The 23,318-nt window shown below is 37.9% G+C and overlaps 1 protein-coding gene across 1 annotated transcript in view; it reads left to right on the top strand.

Annotated features, from left to right (window-relative positions):
• The window catches only part of LOC126419511 (xanthine dehydrogenase/oxidase-like), a gene marked incomplete at its 5' end in the record, with an annotated part of 297,321 nt that overhangs the window by 155,689 nt on the left and 118,314 nt on the right, over window positions 1-23,318 (top strand). The window contains 3 exon segments of the mRNA XM_050086701.1: window positions 6,040-6,168; window positions 10,808-10,975; window positions 18,608-18,773. Coding sequence (XP_049942658.1) covers window positions 6,040-6,168; window positions 10,808-10,975; window positions 18,608-18,773 — 463 coding nt within the window.

Genomic DNA, 23,318 nt, shown 5'->3' with positions numbered 1-23,318 from the left:
TGAATACACTAAAGAGATTCAGAAGGATGTAGGTTGCAGTAAGTACTGGGAGATGAAGAAGCTTGCACAGGATAGAGTAGCATGGAGAGCTGCATCAAACCAGTCTCAGGACTGGAGACCACAACAACAACACGTGTAAAAGTTACAACAGGTTATCCACGGGTGTGGTGAGTATGTTCACATTCAATGAAAACAAGAACACAAGGTATGAGAACTGATGAACATGACATATCTGACAGTCTGTCTTAGCTTACAACGAAGGAAACAATTTAAATCATGGAACCACCTCTGAAGATTGATCACCTGTACAGCAATAACAATTCTGCATGGTCAGTTTGTGTTCATTCACTGACACTACATCGTGAAGTGAGGGATACCATATAAACTGGATTTAGAAGATAATTATGATGATTTTGGCATGGAGAAAAAGGAGACGAAAAATAAGAGGGCCTTGTCCATCATTCAAATGCACATTGAAGACCGCTACCTAGAGAAAATTGACACTCTAAAATGAGTGAAGGAAGCATGGGACAAACTGGAAAAAATACTCTGCAACAATGGCCTACTTAACACTATATCCAAGGTGAGGAACTTAGTGAATATGAAGAAAGAAGATGATATAACTATGGATGACTATGTAAGGAATATACTGACTGCTAGTAGATTAGTGAAGAAAGGGCATTTAACCTTTGATGGCAAAACAGTTGCATGCTTCTAGGACTGCCTATGGAGAAGTATGAAGGCCTCATTGGAAATATGGAAAGAGATGAAAACAGATTGATCACAGACTAGAGTTAGAAGAGAAGGACCTGGGACCAGTTTAAGTCCACTAACAGGCAAAGAGAAGCTAGAACATATGCAACACAAGGTAGAGATCATGAACAACACAAATTTTGTGGGAGCCACTACAAACATCATAACCAAAACAAAGAACGTGAGAAGAATGCAACCAGCTGAAACAGACTATGTTTCTCCTGAGGTGAAGCAGACCACATTGCCAAGGATTGCCCACATTTCCATGTAAAACAAGAATGGGGTGCACCAAGCAAGCAGAATATTCCCAAGAAATTGGCATACAGTGTAAGTGGGTGCAAGCCTAACAGCGGTAAGAATTATCCAAACAATGAAAGCTCAAGGACAAAGGAAGGCGATGAAATAGTGGCCATGACAATGACCAAAAGTGGAGGAGCTGCTGATGAAAAGCTGTGAGTTCTGGATTTAAGGGCATCATATCATATGTCTAGTCTCAAAGAGATACTACAGGACTTAGAAATGGACAACTTTGGAGAAATAAAACTAATGGACAGGAAAGTTATTAAGATGACTGGTAATGGAAGTGTTGTCATGAAAGCAGAAAAGTCATGTGAGGGTAAATTATTCCAGTTAACAGAAGTGCTTCTGGTGAAAGAAATGGGTGGGAACTTGTCTGTTAAATAAATGGACAAGGGAGGAACATGCATTGGATATGTCTATTGGTGAGAGCAAGATCATCAGGCGGTAATGTCTATTTGGTCCACTGTGAATATTACAAAAGAACTAACGGTACAGTGATGCTCCACAAAGACAGAACACATCAACCAGTGGAAAATGAAGCAACGGCTAGATTGGAAGACATTTTGTGTTACAAAAGACTTAGAGACAGAGAAGATTTACTCAAAGTATGTGGAGTCACTAAGTATGAAGGAAAATATGAAGTGTGTGTGCAAGGAAAAATGACAGAATTCCAAACCAAGACAAACTACTGCTGAAAATGTTCTAGAACTGGTAAATAGTGATATGGGCTATATTAGACAGATCTCCTTAGGCAGAGCACATTACCATGCTACTTACCTGGATAATCACTCAGGATATTGATTGTGAAAGTGCTAAAGCAGAAAAGTAATGTGTTTAACTCATTTGTGGAGTTCAAGGGACATGCATCAGTGTGTGAGACAGGAAGAAAACTGCAAAGTTTCCAGTCAGACAATGGGGCTGAGAACATCAACAGGAAAATTTGAACAGTTGTTCAAGAAAGAGGGAATATTACACTGGGAAAGTTGGTGCCTGTCCAAGGTCATGTTTGAAAAATCTGCACCTGGCAACTCATTAAAACTAGAGTCACCAGCCTCTGGCACAATGCCAAACTCAATGCAAACTTTGCGCACAGCACACACAAAACACACAAATCACAAGATAAGTATATAAGAATGGGTTTTTTGGGATGGGTCATTCATGCTGATCCAACAGGTCTCTTTATTTGCTGTCATGTGTATATTAAAATAAAAAAAACAATTATATATTAATAAAAAAAATGTTTATTACATACTATTATATACAGTCATATCACCAACTATTTTACATTTCATATCAACACCTCTACTACGGACAAAAATACAAATATCATCATCATGCAATAGTTTACAAGACTTCCTTGTCCTAACACACAATGGTTTATCAATAAACATAGTGATCATGAACGTCTGGTAACTGAGAACATCATGAGGAGGTACCAGCTCCAAAGATGTAGCAGTAGACTTAGTAAAGCTTAGAAAAGCTGAATTGAATGCCTGAATTAAACACTTATATCCATTATGAGGTATCTACTATTCCAAGGTGGTTTGCCCAGTGGCTTTTTGGGAGAAGCTCTTATGTTGGCATGCTACCTCCAAAATAGGTCCCCGACAAGATCCCTTAATGGAAAAATGCAATATGAAGTCTGGAAGCAACAAGAACTTATTAAAGCAGGCTTTAAAACATCCAAAGTACTTGGCTGCAGAGCCTGGACAAGCACATTGACATCTGACAAACTTGTGGAATGGGCAGAAGAATGTGTTTATCCTCGAGCAGAGGCAGGATCAAAAGTATATTGTCTGTGGAGACTTGGACAATGAAAAATCCTTTAGAGAAGAGATGTCATCTTTGGTGGTTGAGCAACAACACACCATGAAAGAGTGCAGAACTGGTAGCAGATGATGCTGCTGAGTTGTTTAAGAGCATGGGAGCCAATCCAGGTTTGGAGAAGATGGGTACAGTATTGAAGGCAGTGCAATTACCAGTAGTTATTTGTGTGAGGAGTGCAATACCTTGTTGGAAAGTGAAATTTCTACTGCAAATAGTGAAGTAGAGATATGATGGTCTATACATCAGGTGAAACTGAAAAAGTGTGGTTTGTGTCTCTTTGAATATTGTTTCGCTACTATGTGTCAAGTGAATTGGTCTGATTCAACATCAGCAGAAGAGGCTTTAGACATAGTTCACAGGGACAAGTGGTGTACAGTCATGGAGTCGGAGATGAGTAGCCTGAAACATGACAGTACATGGCATTCTGTTGACAGATCAAAAGCTGATTGTGTTATAGTAAGTAAGTGAGTGTTTACTGCAAAGAGAAACAGAGAAGGTGAGATTATCAAAATTAAAGCAAGGTTTGTAGCTCTGGGCTATAGCCAGATATTTTGAATAGATTATTTTGAAAACTACAGCTCAGTAAAGTGCCCAAGCTGCTTCAGGATTCAGATAGCAATTGCAGTACTTAGGGGATGGAAAGTCAAACACATTGATGTAGAAACTGCTTATCTCAATATCCCCATAAGTGGCACCATTTTCACAGAGTGACCAAAATTGTTTATTATGGGGAATAAAGTGTGTTTATTGAATAAGAGTTTGTATGGGCTTCACCAAGAATGTAATGATATTTTCTGCTCTCTGATGAAAAATTAAGTTCGAGAAAATGTAAAAAGGATTTTTGTGTATTCTTCTCTAATCATTAAATCATTGGGGTTCATGTTGATGATGTTCTTGTAAAATGTGAGGAAGAGAGGACTGAACAATTCAAGAATGTTTTGAAATCTGACATTAGCATTAAAATGAATGAAAGACATGTTTATTTTAGGACTTATGATTGACCAGTCTCAAGGACAAGTGAAATTAAACCAAACTATTTACATTCAGCAGAAACTGAGAGAGTTTTAAGTGCATGGCTGCAAGGGCATAGCTACAACCATTTTGATTACCATTTTGGTGACAACCTGTTTGGTGCAAAATTGCACCAACAGGCAGTGGGATGTTTGTTGCACATATCCACAGGGACTGGATCTGATATTGCCTTTATTGCAGGAGGGCTGAGTCAGATCAACTCTAAACCAAGTATATGAGAACAAGTACCACCACAGCTGTATCTTGGGAACATTTTTATTCTATCACATGACTCGTTTTGGTGACAAATTACCACCATTCTCGTGTCTTACTACTGCCAAAAGATGGCACATGGCATCATGTACAGACACCTGATGAAAGCTAGTCCACATTTGCTACTAACAAGGATCCCACAGTAAACACACCAAGGAAATCAAATATTCTTTTGGCAATGGTGGTGCCTAAGGATGGTGGTGATGTGCTATATATTATCAGCTGAAGTCTCTTGTCCATGCAATAAGATGGACATCCATAAATCTAAATCAGGTGTTTCTTACTGGTACAGAGTAAAAAGGGTGTTTCATTCCTGCAGCAAACTAAAGATTTGAGCTTATGTTTCAATGCTAGTTGTTCTGATGCTAGTGAATTCAGTGATGTTGACTGGGCAAATGACCCAGCTGATAGTAAATACGTAACAAGGTACACAATTTTGTTAGCTGGAGCAGTAATCAGCTGGAAGAGTAAAAGACTTCATTGTAGCAACCTCCCCAGTTGCAACTGCAATGTTCAAAGCATGTAAGGAGGTGGAACATTTTGTAGATTTTTTAAAATGAGATTAAGTGTTCTGAAGTGCAGGTCAATGCTGACAGCACACATGCCACTGAGATTGCCAAGAAAATGGGTGTATCAAAAAGAACCAAACATTTCAGAGTGCACTATCTTAAACTCAGACAGACTGTCATGGATGGTTTTCTAAAGTTTAAGTTTGTCAACTGATGACAGTACTGCAGATATTTTAATTAAAGGTCTTAGTGGTGTTAAAACTGAGAGATTCAGATACATACTAATATTACGAAATCTATCACTTCATGTTGGATTACCTGCCTGTTAAATTTTGTCTCATTTGTGTTTTTATGTTTAATAACATATTTTGCAATGTGAAACTTATAAGTTATTGTCTTATGATGCCCACCAAGGGGAAGTGTTGTAATTATATTTACTTAATGTGGTGACTATCATTCAAACTCAGCACTGTTTCCAGGGCATTCAAAAGCCAGGGGTTTCTAGCGAATGCTTCTCTTTTCTGTATGCGCTTTTTTGGAGCCATTCAAGTAGGGCACAAACAACATCTCAGTGAAAAAAACGTAGTGTGATGGTAGTGCCACTCTGTTTATTGTATGTGTGTGTTTTCTATAATATGTGTATCACGAATGATGACATATGTGTTTTAATTCAACCAGCCACCCATGTCCATGTGTCATTACTTGCTGCACATGTAAAAATTACAACAATTACATTTAAATTTAATATTCTCTAGGACCAGTTATTTAGCATAGGTAGCCTTTGTAGGCCAATATATCCTACTTACCTGACTCTAAGGGGCACAAATTTCCTATAGAAAATTGCTCATCTGTGGTACATTGTAAACCATTAAGTGTTAGCTGTTTATATATACTGTGTATATTCTTTTCAAAGAATGCATAAAATGTAATATCTTTCTACATATTTGATCAAGAAGTCATATTTGGTCTTGTAGGTGAAAAGCAAATAGGACAGCAGAGAAATTAAAACCTAAATAGAACAAACAAAAAAGCTAGGACCAGGCAGATCAATTCTCCAGTTCTAAATTAGGATGTACTGATATTGGGAAAGAGTCTGACTAGTTGGCCACTTGGCACGTATTCCAAAGATATCCCAAAGCATTCTTACATTCTCAATAATACATCACATATGCATACCATAACTATTTCCTGAACGCTCAAAAAATCTTCTTATAGAAACCATAAAATTTTGGTCTGTACACAAGCAATTTTTTATTTTTACTTGCAAGCCATTTATTGTTTTAATTATAATCTTAGAATGTCATGTTTGTACATTATTAATAGCTTCATGTTATTGTATCACCAACAACAATATTATTTATTTCAGATCATGCCAAGAGCACAAAATTCTCATGCTTATGTGAATGCTGGGTTCCTATTCAAACTGGACGTGAATGATGTGGGAAAAGTTATATGCAAACCAAGAATAGTATTTGGCGGTATCCATTGTGATCTGGTAGGTGGTAATGGGATGTGACTTTTATGCTTAATATATTATATATGGCATATTTTGATTGATTTGCTACATTTGTCTGTTAGACTTCAAAGTAAGTTAAACTTTTGTGTAGTATACTGATTAGGCTATCATATTACAACCAGCATCGTTGTTGAAGATGATATTACATCATCAGAATCACTAGAGATGAAGAGACGAGTGTTCATATGGAAGACTATTGTTTGCACTACATTAATGTCTTTGATTTAAATTTGGAAGTGAGTTAGTGTGGGTTTAAAAATGACAGTTTTCCCCTGTCTGGATTCATCAATGCAGTGCACCAGTCCTCTTCTAATCTTATGTCTGTGTAGTTGCATCCTTTTCTTCTTGAGTTGCTGCCTCAGGTACCCATGAGACCCATTCAGCAGGTATCAGGGTACTAATACCTTGGTTTTCATTTTTTTTCATGCTTCGTAATCTAGTTAGTTTCACTTAATTTTAATTGCTTTAGATGTGGCTCCCTGACAAACGTGTACATCTCCTGAAACTTTATGGGCTGCACACAGTCCAGGTGGTGTTCCACTACTACTGATTTGTCATGATCCTCTAGCCATGCATTTTTCTGATGCTCCAAACAACACAGGCCTTTAAACTTCCTAATTTGACCACATAGAGTCCTGCAGTGTGGAGAACATTTCCAGTAGCCTTCGTGCCTACTATTTGATCATGGATACTTCATGCACTGTAGAGTACACAGATTAGCCAAAATATTATGGCCACTGTCCGCTGTAAGATTGGATGCTGCTTGGTGGTGTTGTGGGCATATGACATGGTAACAAAAGTATGTGAGCAGCAAACGGGTAAATCCATTGAGATAAGTGACTTTAACAAAGGCAGATCTTTATTATGCAGAGTCTGTGAATGAGTAGCTCAAAAACAGTGAAGCTGGTTAAATGTTTATATACTACTGTCTTGAGCATCTATGGAGAGAGGTAGAAAGACAGTGAAACTACCACTAGGAACTATATGGTTGAACATCCATGACTCTTCACAGAATGTGGGGTTAATGTGGGGTTCGGAGGCTTATCTGCTCTGTAAAGGTGGTGATCTGTGATGTATCTGCCAAAACAGCACAATGTTCCCACCACACAAGTGTTTCAGAGCACACTGTTCATTGTACTTTGTTGAACATGGAGCTCCACTGGAATCTGGTTTCCCAGGATAGAGTGGATCAAGTTATGGTTGTGGAGGGGGCTGTAATCAGTTACTGTTACTTGCACAAAACACACAAACTTCATTTTCCTAAGAACTACTTAATTACAGATTGCTTTAAAAGGATCAAATTAAAACAATGTGTCTGAAGGCCTGGTTAAGAAAACTTGCGATACCTCCTGGGCTGAAGGCCCAAAACCACTCCAAAAACAAGAATGGCTGAAGGCCTGAACACAAGTTATAAAAAATTGCTTTAAAAAATACATGCGGCTGAAGGCCTTGTTTTTTTTTGGTGTGGGGAGGGGGGGGGGGGGGGGAATTTCATGTAAATACATGGCTGAAGGTGACACATTGGACACTGAACAAGTCAGGACTTAGGGCCTGGATAACAAGAATTTCAGATAGAACAAACTTTCAAAATTTTGGTTATTAAACAAATCAATCTTCAAATTTTTAAATTAATTTGGCTGTAGGCTTTATTTAAAATCATAACAAACTAAATTAATAGATGGCTGAAGGCCTCACACAGTACATCAGACTAAAATGAAAATCACAATTTAAAATCAACAGAACAGTGGTGCTCAGAAGTGTTCCGAGGGATGGCCCGAGGAGGTAGCTCTAACATAAGGTGAGGTGAGACAGGCAGCCAAGAGTAAGGTTAAATAATTGGATGGCAACCTCACCCAGGGACAGCTGAAGGACTGACCAACAACGTAATCAATTCCCTTGCACACGACCAATGGTACAACAATGGAAAACATCAGCCAAGGACGAAGATACCAGCCACACTACATCATCAAAATTGGCATCTAAAACCAGCCAAGGCACAAAAACCACTCTTAAGAAAAAAATATGAACAAACAACTAAAGGGTGTTGAACTACATGCCGTGCCAGACAGCATCAACATGGCAAGGGAAAAACACACTGCCGGAAAACTACGCTCACGACCAGGGCAGGTAACTGGGCTGTTAATGGCCACAAGGCAGAAAATACCACTGGTGCACTTCACTGATAAGTAACAACCAATTTAATAGTTAAAGACCATACAGGAAGATGGCTGCAAATTTTCACTGACTACACACACCATATGTTGCTGCTAGCCGCAACAGCCTAAGAAGGAACAACCGACAATGAATGAAGAGATGTCCCAGTAGTTGATGTTTCATAACAGGTTAACTGATCACTCAACTTCAGTGTCCAGGTTTGGTGGGCAACGAAATTGGTAGCTCTTGCAGCTAGCGCCTCACAATCTGACCACACGTGCATGCCGCCAGCAGTCCCCGGCCTGACCTTGCGCTGTGGAGGCTTCCTTGCTGCTCTGTCCCAACCGACTGAGCACATGTAGCACACAGACAGCATTAAAATGGCTACTTAGTGAAAACCACACAAGCTAAACATGGTTCCATGAAAACACTTCCACAAACAAGTCGAACAAGACTAAAACCAGCGACTGTGGAACAACAAGGATGAATCATGAGTCGACAAACACGGAGAACCCAGAAGCAGTCGCCAACCAAATACCTGGCATCCGATGAGATAACTAACCGAACAACCAACCAAGGTCATCCCCACTCAAGTCATGTGTGTTGGCAATGGTCAGGCGAGTCATGGCTGTCTGGACCTCACTGCTACTCTGTCCCGACTGAACTCATGACACATGATGACCCGGAAATACTAGCAGTCGCTCCAAAGATAGTACAACAGTGCTCTTATTGATAAGTGCTACTGCTGCCACTCATGGGCAGGCAAGCCAGCAACTAAGTGATGCCAGTAAATCGAATAAGAAACAGGATGGCAGTACCACAAAGACAAGATGTCAAGTAATAAACGGCACAAACACAAGCCACGCACGACTCATCCACAGCAGACCAATCTTACATGTTCATGCATTGACCCAACAACATCAACAATTACAATTGCTGTGGGCACAGGACCATCAGGACTCAACCATTGGACAATGGAAATGTGTTGGCTCTTTGGGTGAATCACATTTTGCTACAGATGGTCATCTCCACAATCTCTGCCACTGAAGTGAACTGAGACTCAAAATATGCAATGTGTCATGGACGCAGGCTGGTGGAAGCAGTGTTGCTGTATGGGAGACATTCTCCTGTACATGCACGTGACCTGTGGTAGTAATCAAAGACATACTGACAAGTGCAAACCACCTGCATCCCTTCATGCTTTATGTCTTCCCAGACAACAATGTCATCTTTCAGCAGTATAATTGTCCATGTGTCAGAGCCAGAACCATGCTGTAGTGATTTGAGGAGCCTTATAGTGAACTCATGTTGATGTCTCAATCACAAAATTTGTCTGATGTAAAATTTGCCTTTGTCACTATCAAACACCATCACTGCTTACACAGATCAGCAGGCCATGATTTATTCAAATTACATGGCCTATAGATAGACATAAAATTCCACATACCTCCAAAAATTTACCAACAAGTTGTCAGATCCAAGATATGCAGAATCAGTGATGTATTTTGTTCCAAAGGTGGACAAATAAGCTATGAAGCAGGCAGTCATAATGTTTTGGCCCATCAGCATATATGTTTAGCTCAGGAGATCATTGTGTGTGTGTATCAGACTGCTCTTTTATGTTGAAAGATGGTGCAGTTGTCCTTATGGGATATGTTGGTATGCAAAGTGTCTCAAAAATCATCTTTCATAATGGTTCAAATAATAGAAAATTCAGATTGATATCAACAGTATTATTTAAAGGAAAGATTGCTACTCACTGTAAAGATGACAAGTTGAGTTGCAGACAGGCACAACAAAAATGCTGTTACAAATTGAGCTTCTTGCCAAAGCATTCTTCAGAAAGGTAAAACACACACATTTACACAAGCAAGCACACCTCACACAAACATGGCCACTGTTTCAAAACACTCCATTCCTAATAGTTCTGAAGATATGTTCAGTAATGGAATGGGGCCATTCATCTCTGTCTCTAGTGTAAATTGTATGGTTTTGTACAGGGTTTTTAGTGCTTCACCATGTGTTCCAATAATAAATATTTTGTCTGTCAAATTGTGAGTATTTATCATGTCCATTCTACAGTGTAGAGTGTTACTGAACCTAAAACTATTTTATTGTAGCTGAAAACATCCCCAAAAGCCTATGCACTTATTTTACATAAATGATTTTATATAAATTTATTATGTATCTCTTACCATAATTACAGCAAAATCTTAGTGTAAAAATTATGCACTGTGTAAATCCAAAAATGTGTTCTTGAGATGCTATACGTTACTTACTATAAAAATGAATTTAATTAGAAGTCCAAATAAGTTCACAAAACCTTCTGGTGACTGCATTAAAATCTTCAGTAGCCCTGATTTAAAAGTAATTGAACTTCAACATTAATAGTACCCTATGTTTAACACCAACAAGTCATTTGTTTTGCTGAGAAATATTAAAACATATAATTTTATATCCACAGATACATGCCACAGAGTTAGAGCAGTACCTCGAAGGTGAAAATATATATGAATCAAGTACACTTCAGCAGGCTCTCAGAATTCTGGATTCTGAAATACAGCCTGAAAAAATGCCACCTGAAGCGTCACCTGAGTACCGTAAAGGTTTGGCAGTAGCATTATTCTACAAGGTATGGTGTGCAAATCCATGGTATCTTGATCCATAGACAATGTGAGACCGTAGCCCAGTCTTTCCTTACAATTTTTTGTCCTTGTTTGATACAAGATTTCTGTAAGACACCATTTTGATAATACATTGTCACTCTGTCTCCCTCCTTTCAGTCAATAATTCACATTTCCATAGGGTCAACAGGGTCTTAGAATTATATGTGGAAGTAATTTTTGGTAGCAAAACTCACAGAAATTCTACTGAAATATCTTTACTTTCTAACATTTATGTTCTGCTCTTTATAAGCATTTATGTTTATATATTCACATTATCACCTACTGATTCAGATGTTTACCACTGTGATTGCTGTGTTTCATTGTAATAGAGAATGCAGACTGACCATGCTCACAAATAAAGAACAGAGATTTCCTATGATCAGTTTCATTTTTGTGTAAGCAGGGGATAAAAGTGTTGATAGAGATATAATTGTACATTAGTATACATGAAAATAATTGAAGCTGGAGAGTTCACAAACAAACAGGAAAGGTAAAGGCCAAGAAGATATAATATTTCAGTTTATAAGTGAAGGTATATATAAGATATGAAAATTCATTGAGGGATATGTCCCTACAAATGCAATCATTTGGGAACACAAAGAAGTGAAAACAGTGCTTGATTGAAAACAGTAGTGAGATGTGGTAAATTCAAAGATTTTAAAATTTTGACAGTCCTCTTTATATATGTATTTGTCATAAAAAAAAGAAAAAAATGTGTGTAGGTTCTCTGCAATTTCTGTTACATGATATTTTGAAATATGCATGAGCCTTATAAAAACTCTTTGCAGTTCATTTCATTGCTTAATAGTTCATATTCTATGACTAAGTTATTTGAAAATAAAACTATGTTCATTAAACATAATATTTTTATAACAGGTTTTGGGCCTAGGCCATGTGAAAATGAACAAAACAGTTTTAAAAAAGAGATTGAAACAATTCAGTGTGTGGTAATAAAAGAAATTTTGTTGTTTTCACATCATACAGTAGCAGGAACCTTCCAGTAGAAAATGCATATGAATGCTGAATATAAAGTGGATAATGGTATACTTGAAGAACCTGATGATTGGACTAAATGGAAATGACACATCTCTATGGTCATTCATTGAGATGAACTCATAGATATATACTGAACTCATAGATATGTAAATAGTTGAAGAAAAGGCAGTGCATATGTAGGATAGTGGAAGAATGATGTGAAAGCAGCAAGTCAGATAGCAAGCCTTCTAAGTAAATCAACTGCTGAATTTGATTTCACTTTCAATAATGCCAAGGAAACATGAAGCAATATATGTATGCCATTTGAAAATAGCAGCACAAAGTTTTAAACAAGTTTTATTTTCACCACATGTGGTATTCTGCTCGTTATGTGACTGAGAGTTCATTCAAAATGTAAAGTTCATAACTCAAGTGACAAACCTGGTAATTAAAGAAAACGCTTAGCTGACAGTGCCATTAGACTGGAAAACTCAAATTCACACAACCTTAATCACATTTTACTTTCAACACACGTGATATTGAGTTTGTTGAGTGACAGAGTTCACTCAAAATTTGGAGTTCATAACTCAAGTGGCATTTCTTTTTTAGAGGTGTGCATCATGTATTAGTTAATGTTAACCAAGCAGAATATATATTAAAGTGAAATTGTAGATACTCATCTTATTTGTAGTGCTGTCTTCTGTGAATATCTGGGGCAGTCTTATCTGCACTTTGTTGCCTGGACTAATCTTATATGTAAAACTGAATTTCTAAATGATATAAATCACACCTTCTTTGTAATTAACTCTTTTGGAATTTATTATCATCATTATTTGATTCACAAAACTTAGAAAATATATGACAAAAACTGCTATAAATTTTAGTGTACTGCAGAAAGAGAGGTGACTGGTTGGTTGTATATCTGGTTATAAATACAGATAGTGGTATATTTCAACCACTGCTTGCACTTGGTATGTTTTGACATGTCATATCTGTCATTCACCCTTATATTATTTTTCATTATGTACAACCACCTTTATGAACTGATCTGGTGGTCCATCTCCTGTGTCCCACGATCATGTACAAACTTTCTCTTCTTCTGGACTTTGATCCTTTGCAGGATAATGCTGAAATATGAGATCACAATGACTACTTTGATCTATGAAACACTCTTTGAACTCTTAAGCTTCACTACTCTGCATTTTAAGTTCTTTCTCCTCACAATGACAGACGCCTTGAAATAGTCTAAATCTCCACCACTGTATCATATTTGTGACCTGTAGGCCATACAAAGAAGTCCATCTTTTCACATCAAAAAATGATTCATATGATTTGAGGCCCCTTTGACACTGTTGGTGGTCCTCTTACTCCAAGCCACACATCACACAACCAACTCAGAATGTCAAAGCATATCTATATCCATGTGCGCCAAGTGATTGGTGCTCAGCCCCTGATGACTCACCAGTGCTCTTGTTGTTACTGATCATGCATCCTCTGTACCACACAGACTGAGGAGCACAATATCTGCTCCTTTTCTTCTACACTATTTAACATTTTTCAGCTACCATGGTCATGTTTAGCTGGTACTAATATTAATAGAGGAGAAGTTCATCTGATAAAATGCACTATTATACCACAAGTGACAAGGGTTTTGACCTATTTTTCAACCATAGTCAGCAATCATGCCTGCCTTTCGAGTTGTGGCTTCTGTAGGTTAGAACAACTGAAAAAGATTGTGACTATAGTTGGATTTGTTAAACAAGAAAATTACAATTACAAATTCTGTCTTTTCAATACTTTAAGCACATCATCTGATTACAGGTACATATATAAGTTAATACATAGTTTTTCTTGTCATGAAATGCAGGTTTTTTTAAAGTGAAAACTGATTATTACAAGTCATTTAGCAATACAAAAGCATGAGGTTCAGTGCCTTTTTAATTACAGTGTCCTTTTTTTCTAACATTTGTATGGCTTATTGTACTAGAGTACAGTAATTAAACTTATAGTAAATTACTAACAGAGTAAATTGAATCAAAGAAAATGTGGATATAAGTGTTTGTTTACAGTGTGAGTTTCACATTTATTGATGATTTCTACTGTACGATATAGTTTGGAAGAAACAATCATATAATTTACATTTCACAAAAGTGTGAGATGTTTCATCATGGTTGTTCTTAATGGATACTATCATATATTTCATGATATCCAGCCTGGCTGGCTCTATCACAACATCTAGATAAGTACAGTAACTGGTTTACATAGTGCAGTTGCTATCAAACTTGTGGCTTCTGCAACATCCTTTAGTCACTCCGCGAACATTGTCTTTTGTCCACTTGTTGGTTCTCATCGCAGTGTCACATGTTCACATGCAATAATAATAATGTCTTCAAATTAATGTGAAAAAAGCACTATATAGATGTGCCATTCCTATGTTGGTAAGTCTTCAGGCCCTTCAAGTTTATCAGTATTCACTTTTATAAATGTGTATGGTAGCCATGTTGAAGTGTTAGGTTCCCATTATTCTACGACTCCTTTCAACAAAAATGTCTTCTACTAGTACGCACTGGATTAAGCCAAACTTCTTCTAAAAGTGTGTTTCATTCAATTTGATGAGGCCTGGGCAAATAACTTCTTCCAAAATTATTACATTCGACCAACAGTTTCATTCATGAAAAGTTTATTCACAGGACGCAAACTATTCAGTAACAAAACATATTTCTAGTCACTTGTGTGTCGGTGGGGTCAGGAGGTTGCTGGAGTCAGGTGAAAGGTTTTGTAGGGGGCCTAAGGTTCTGCGTCAGCTTTCAGACAACACTACATGCAAAGTTTGCCAAGGTAATCTCATTCCTGATGTCCAGGCAGAGCTTCAAGGAATCCTCAGAACCTTAGGCCCCCTACAAAACCTTTCACCTGACTCCATCAACCTCCTGACCCCACCGACACCCCGCACCCCTACCTTCTACCTACTTCCTAAAATTCACAAAACCAATCATCCCGGCCGCCCCATTGTAGCTGGTTACCAAGCCCCCACAGAACGTATCTCTGCCTACGTAGATCAACACCTTCAACCCATTACATGCAGTCTCCCATCCTTCATCAAAGACACCATCCACTTTCTTGAACACCTGGAACCATTACCCAATCTGTTACCCCCTGGAAACCATCCTTGTAACAATTGATGCCACTTCCTTATACACAAATATCCCGCATGTCCAGGGCCTTGCTGCGATGGAGCACTCCCTTTCATGCTGATCACCTGCCACCCAACCTAAAACCTCTTTCCTCATTACATTAGCCAGCTTCAGCCTAACTCACAACTTCTTCACTTTCGAAGGCCAGACATACCAGCAATTAAAGGGAACAGCCATGGGTACCAGGATGGCCCCCTTGTATGTCAACCTATTTATGGGTCGCTTAGAGGAAGTCTTCGTGGTTACCCAGGCCTGCCAACCCAAAGTTTGGTACATATTTATTGATGACATCTTCATGATCTGGACTCACAGTGAAGAAGAACTCCAGAATTTCCTCTCCAACCTCAACTCCTTTGGTTCCATCAGATTCACCTGGTCCTACTTCACATCCCATGCCACTTTCCTTGACATTGACCTCCATCTGTCCAATGGCCAGCTTCACACATCCGTCCACATCAAACCCACCAACAAGCAACAGTACCTCCATTATGACAGCTGCCACCCAGTCCATATCAAGCGGTCCCTTCCCTACAGCCTAGGTCTTCGTGGCAAATGCATCTGCTCCAGTCCTGAATTCCTGAACCATTACACCAACAACCTGAAAACAGCTTTTGTATCCCGCAACTACCCTCCCGACCTGGTACAGAAGCAAATAACCAGAGCCACTTCCTTGTCTCCCAAAACCCAGAACCTCCCACAGAAGAATCCCAAAATGCCCCACTTGTGACAGGATACTTTCCGGGACTGGATCAGACACTGAATGCGGCTCTCCAGCAGGGATACGACTTCCTCAAATCCTGCGCTGAAATGAGATCTATTCTTCATGAAATCCTCCCCACTCCACCAAGAGTGTCTTTCCGCTGTCCACCTTACCTTCGTAACCTCTTGGTTCATCCCTACGAAATCCCCAAACCACCTTCCCTACCCTCTGGCTCCTACTCTTGTAACTGCCCCCAGTGTAAAACCTGTCCCATGCACCCTCCCACCACCACCTACTCCAGTCCTGTAACCCGGAAAGTGTACACAATCAAAGGCAGAGCCACTTGTGACAGCACCCACGTGATTTACCAACTGACCTGCCTACACTGTGAAGCTTTCTATGTGGGAATGACCAGCAACAAACTGTCCATTCGCATGCACGGACACAGGCAGACAGTGTTTGTTGGTGATGAGGATCACCTTGTGTCTAAACATGCCTTGGCGCACGGCCAGCACATCTTGGCACAGTGTTACACCGTCCGGGTTATCTGGATACTTCCCACTGACACCAACCTATCAAAACTCCGGTGATGGGAACTTGCCCTTCAATATATCCTCTCCTCACGTTACCCACCAGGCCTCAGCCTCCACTAATTTCAAGTTGCCGCCGCTCATGCCTCACCTGTCATTCAATAACATCTTTTCCTCTGGACGTCCGCCTCGACTGACATCTCTACCCAAACTCTTTGCCTTTACATAGGTCTGCTTGTGTCTGTTATGTGTGGATGGATATGTGTGTGTGTGTGTGTGTGTGAGTGTATACCTGTCCCTTTTCCCCCCCAAGGTAAGGCTTTCCGCTCCCGGGATTGGAATGAATCCTTACCCTCTCCCTTAAAATCCATATCCTTTCATCTTAACCTCTCCTTCCCTCTTTCCTGATGAAGTGACCTTGGGTTGCGAAACCTCAAAATTTATGTGTGTGTTTGTGTTTGTTATTGTTTCTATCAATGTACCAATGCTTTCATTTGGTAAGTTACAGAACCTTTGTTTTTAGATGAATTAATTATTAATAACATTTTGTTTTCAGAATGAGATTTTCACTCTGCAGCGGAGTGTGCGCTGATATGAAACTTTGCAGGAGAGCTTCTGTAAAGTTTGGAAGGTAGGAGATGAGGTACTGGCAGAAGTAAAGCTGTGAGGACGCGGCATGAGTCATGCTTGGGTAGCTCAGTTGGTGGAGCACTTGCCCGTTAAAGGCAAAGGTCTCGAGTTCGAGTCTCGGTCCGGCACTCAGTTTTAATCTGCCAGGAAGTTTTATATCAGCACACACTCCGCTGCGGAGTGAAAATCTCATTCTGGAAAAACCCCCTGGCTGTGGCTAAGCCATGTCTGGGCAATATCCTTTCTTTCAGGAGTGCTAGTTGTGCAAGGTTCACAGGAGAGCTTCTGTAGAGTTTGGAAGGTAGGAGACAAGGTGCTGGCAGAAGTAAAGCTGTGAGGATGGGGCACGAGTTGTGCTTGGGTAGCTCAGTTGGTCGAGCACTTTCCCTAGAAAGACAAAGGCCCCAAGTCCGAGTCTCGGTCTGGCACACAATTTTAATCTGCCAGGATGTTTCACATTTTGTTTTGTCTATGTTTTCATTTATTAGTTACGCACATTATGAAATATTGTAAGTACTCAAACAATAATTTATCCGTAATTGTAAACTGTAAATATACATAGACAAATCCTAAATTGTCCTAACAGGGATAAAAAGTGACTAAATGAATAAATAAATATGTTTACTCTATCATCTGGCACAATTAATATTTTACAAGTCATCATCTGGGAAGTTGCTCTGTATATATGTTTCCACTATCTTTCATCCAAACCTTCTGCTTGTATTCTCTCCAATCTCCATTTCAACACTATTTCTGCCATTCCAACACTGTGACCATGATCGTACCCAGTGCTACTCTTGTTTATACAATTAGTTTATACAATTATCTTTTAACTCCTTCAAGTTTGTTTATTCAGTTACCATTCCTCGCACATTTTTATATCTTCCCCTAATGTGTTTTCTTCCATTTGGTTTCCTCTCCAGTATTTCATACTTATTTCACTTTTTCTCTATAGCTGCCTCTCTATGCTATTCAACAATCAGCATTTCTTGCTGCTAATTTCTCAGACTTTGTAACTACCTTCTCTACTAGCTCTACTATCTTAGGCTTTCAAATCATAACTTTTGCTGATAGTGTAGATAATTTCCCTCTCATCAAGTCCTATGATTTCTTCCCTGATGGAGGTCCTGTGTGACTTGTAAGATGTAATGGTTCAATAGTCTCTTTTCTTCCATAACTTTATTTTCAATTACTGATGATCTCTACATGTGAAAATCAGCATTTTTGTTAATGATTTTATCTGCAATCACCTTAGTGATAAAAGTCATTATGCTATAAAAAAGGGTCTAGGCTATTTATTTTTTAATATCTACAGACATTTTAAAGTATTCAGCTCTTTCTGGTTACCACACCGCTTCTTCAGTTTATACTTTCTTCTATTTTCTTAATATTGCTTTAATGAAAAGTACTTAATTTCTTGTAATATACATTGAAGTTCTGCAGTACATCTATTTTTTACTCTCTTGTACTCTTTCTGGTGCAGTTTTTGATAGAATATGATTATGTTACTAGTGTTTTGACATAAACAGTTATGTCTTCACTAACTATTGCATGTTTTAATCAATCCAGTTTGTGCTGAGCATATCCCCTGAGAGTTTGAAACCGAACCTGAGAAGTGGGAGTGAAATGTTAAAGAGACCACTTTCTTCAGGAAAACAGGTATATGACACAAAGAAGCAGTTGTGGCCACTAGGAAAACCAGTATCAAAACTTGAAGCTCTTTTCCAGTGTTCTGGTAAGTGCACAGCTTTTAATTTAAAATAGTTTACATCTTGTACAAAAATACACAAGAGCAACATGACCACAATTTAGAGGGGAAAAAAAAACAAATGAAATTTTCAAGGACTGTATCACTTATTATAATGTATGAAAATCCAGGATGAAATAACAGTACCATGTTAGGACAGATTGCCACTCAGCACATAAAAGAGGCATTCAACATACAGCTAATTTTATATTAACATAGTTTAATAATATGTTTTAATGTAACTGAAATACATAAAAAGTTCAGAAAATTTTTTTGAAGGTCCTCTAAAATAGAGCTGTTGAGAAAATATTGATATAAAGATCTTTTTTCCAAAAAATATAGATATATGTAGGCGATATTTTTTTCCCAAAATGTCGATACTGAAAGTCCATTATTGAGTGCTGATATTTTTTATTTATATCATACTTTTTCTGCAATTTTTGGTAAATATTTGAAACTGTCCTTTTGAAACTGTAGCAGGTCATAATTTAATTTCACTGTGTTTTTGAGCTTTCGTCATGTCCAGTCTTCCTCTTCGACTGTGTGCAGCATGTATAGGTGGTACAAAGAAGAAGCTCATTTGCTCTTGAGAGTGGCAGTGTGAATGGAATAACAATATTTATGATGTGAACAAACAGCACATCAGTTACATTAAGAAAAACTTTTTAACACAACTAGTGTACTGTTTCTTCACATCTACATTCTTCAATAACAGTTGCTGAATATGATGAACAAAAATCTGAATGAAGATCTTTGCCGTGGGTCGAGACGTGTGAGGGGAAATACTGACGTCATCAGTGTTCAGTGCTACTGACAGAAACTGCAATGTTTCACTTCACCATGCAATTTTGACATGACAGCTGCTAGGTCACTGACGTTTGCAGAAATGAAAAAACAGAGAAGTCAAAATAAAGTATTGTGGACAAATCTGACATGTGATGAAACTGAACAGTGGGCCCATTGGACCCCTTTTATTGTGCCACTTACATGCAGTTACCATTGTTAGCAAAATGGTTATTGCTAAGTGTGAATATGCTTCATTTTCCTTTCAGTTCTTGCTCTACAGGGGATAGGAAGGCTGCTGGCTTGGTGATGTACAGAATATCTAATAATAGACCAATACTTAAATATACAGCTCTAAAACTGGCAGTATATTTGCAGAGTGCAGGCAATATCTTTGTAGGCCAGAATGTTGATATTTTTTCCATCAATATATCGTTACTTTTTTATTGATATATCAAGGGCCCATAATGATATTTTTTTAAGTATTGATATATCAGATTCCTGATATTTTGGAAACCCTAGTATTGCAATGTAAAATCTTTTCAGAAAAACTGTTTAGATTCAGATTATTTATAATTGGTAACATAGAGCAACCTTAGAGCTATTAGAAATGTTTTGTTTATGTTTTACTGTGGGAAATAGGCAAGGGATTTCTCAAAACTGAAAAAAGTATCAAAAATGTACAGGAAGAAACTGACTGAAGTCCTTAACAATGGATGAAACATTAACAAGTGAAAAAATACTGATAGACACACAAATAAAACAGTAGACACTTGACTGCTAGCCTCTTTAATTTTTACCTGCTTCTTCTTTGGAAGGTGGAGGTAGAAAGAAAAATGTAAACTTCACATAATTCAAAGAAAACAATTAAAAAGACAATATTCAATACAGCTGAATTTGTTTGCATCCATCTCATTTCATCTTAACTGAATAATACTAGATTCCAGAGTCCAGTCAATTACCCCATCACACAGGTATGACTGACTCATGACTTGACAAGACACACACTGACCATTGCTTGTTTCACATGCAAATCAACAAGTGCAGTGATACATAAACTCACAGTACAGATATGTGTATAGATATGTGTATATACATTGATCTTTACATCCAAAGAGTCTAATGTAATTTACTACTTCTTGTTAAGTCATTTAATTACAATATTTTCAAATCATGTTTACAATTGTATCTTTTTGAGTGATAGTAAGAAATGATAATAAGAAACAATGTGTTGTGTTAATACTAGAGCAGGTCTGTCTATGTATAAAGTGTGCCAACCACAAAAAACATTGTGTTGCTCCATTCTATTGTTGTTTTACAATTGTGAGCCAGTACTTATTTCTCCCTTATTGCTTCAGCTAACACAGTGAAAATTTGTGCTGTCATTTGTCCAATTGAGCACCAGTAATATAAAATAAACATTGAGCTCGGTGAGAAAAACTGAATGATCTGAAAAAATATGACCCAGATTCTGAGCTAGTAGCACAGTTCCACAATGAGGTAGTTTTCTAAGAGAGAATTAGCAATTAAATAACCAGTTGCCTGGGATCTGATCCAACTATGTTGTTTAATGCTTTGAGTGGCTCATTACTATGGGATAATGTTTTTGCATGACAATGGAGTTATATAATGAAAGTTTATTTTGTTATTGATTAATTAAACAATCACTTGGCTCACATAATGTAAGTTTATTTTGTAATTGTTTAATTAAACTGAGATTAAACTGCAATTTTACTCATAGATGTATACCTTGATAACATAAAGGTAGATATTCTTTTTATGTGTACAAAATATGCCATGTGCCTCCTGATGTTATAAAAATTGGTGTGCCACTTGAGGATTAATAGTGTGCTGCAGGGGTCATTACTTTTACCTGTGCAGTATCATACTCTACAATACTGTGCAAAAAACAAGATATATTGAGCAATTTCATTACAGCCTCCAACTATGGAAAACGTTCTGAGTTTCATTCAGCAAAGATTCTATACTCTCATATTTTGTATTTTTATGTCAAGTTTGCCAGCTAGCAATGGGGTCATTGCATTTTATTTTCTGTACATAATGCTAACCAGCACTAGTGGCTATTAAAATATTATTGTAAAAGTTTCCATTTACTTTTGGCTGTTCAGGGAACAATATAACCATTCTGCTCTTTGCCAGTTTTAGTGTTAATTACCAGTTGTTGAATGTGTACAGCTGGTAGAAGAGTAAGAACCTCAGTTTAAAGATATACTTCACTTTATTCCATTAGTGACTAAAGTGCAGCACTGTCCCTATGGAAAAGAAATTGGACAACACATCCCCAGTCCCATCACCACGTGCACTGTTGCGCCATAGTCCCAAAATGCAAAATAGCCCCCCCCCCCTCCAAAATAACAATAATCTTTTACAATTTTCACATACTCAGTCATTTTTAAATGCTATATTTAGTTGTTCCTGATCAAATACAATTATTCTGTTCTTCTCATGGGAAAAAATTCCTATATGTGCTGTATGGATACAATCTCCCTCATATTTCTGTGTGATCTATGAATACAATGCCCAAAAACACAGACTCAAAATGCTGCATGGTCCGTGAATTCAATATCCAAGAGTACAGGTATCTGGCAGAAAGAGCTGGTGTATGTAAGTAATATCTGTGAACCTCATCAACCATAGACCATGGTCATGTTGTGTTAATTGTGTTTGTGTGAGTGTGTGTGTGTGTATGTTGTCTAGTTTTGATTAAGTCCTTTTTGGCCAAAAGCTTACTTGTTTGACAGTCTTTTTGTCGTGCCTGTCTATGACTCAACACCTCCGCTACAGGGTGAGTAAGAATTCATTCTTTTCATAATATTGTCTAGGATGCTGTGTGGTACTAGGCCCCAAAGTTGTTGTAATGTTACAACTAACCTACTGGAGATTATGGTCAAATTGCAAAGAAGAAAAAAACCTCTCAATGGCCAAGGACTTAAAATTAACAGTTTAAACCAAACTTTACTAACTTATTTTAGACAACCCCATAAAATGTACTCTGGTTTCAATTTCTCTATTCACAATTCAAACTTTCAATGCTTTCTGCATCTTCAGGTTCCATCAATTTGCCTTTTCTGAAAGTGAGTCATTGTGTTGAATAAACTGTCAAACAAGAGTCAACTTTACTGACACTCCAAGTGTCTCTCTCTACTTCCACACACAAACACACACACACACACACACACACACACACACACACACACACACACAAAGAGCATAGTATCAGTTTCAGTATGTGACCCATTCATCCATTATCAACCATACCCTCACTCAGATTCCTAAATGTGAACTCAACTTTATCCCTTTCTACAGATCCTCCCTTTATTATTTGCATTGAAATTATTAAAAGTTGATGTCATTTCACTTCAGTGATAATCACTTTGGTAGCAATGTCTATTAATAAAGTTCAAAGGAGGAATCTTCACACAAAATATTAATTATTTACCTAACTTGCAGATGGCTTCAGTGTCTTGTGGTCTTCATAACTGTGCAATAGAAATGTATGGTATTTCAATAGGTCCTGGGATTCCTAAAAGACAAGCTTGAAGCATAACTACTTGTTTATAAAATCTGATGTTTTATTACCATTTAACTATATTCATCCCACAATCACAACATTCCCCAAACTCACAAGGAAAACATAAACTCAGAATGCACAAAAAAGATAGCAAGTGGTCCATTGTCTTTCTAACCACACAAATCAAAGATCCACACATCTTGTTCACTCTCTCAGTT

This window comes from Schistocerca serialis, chromosome 9 (genome assembly GCF_023864345.2).
Source record: "Schistocerca serialis cubense isolate TAMUIC-IGC-003099 chromosome 9, iqSchSeri2.2, whole genome shotgun sequence".
NCBI classification, from domain to species: Eukaryota; Metazoa; Arthropoda; class Insecta; order Orthoptera; family Acrididae; genus Schistocerca; species Schistocerca serialis.
Note: the sequence above shows the minus strand (reverse complement) of the source record. Positions and strands in the feature narration are given on the sequence as shown.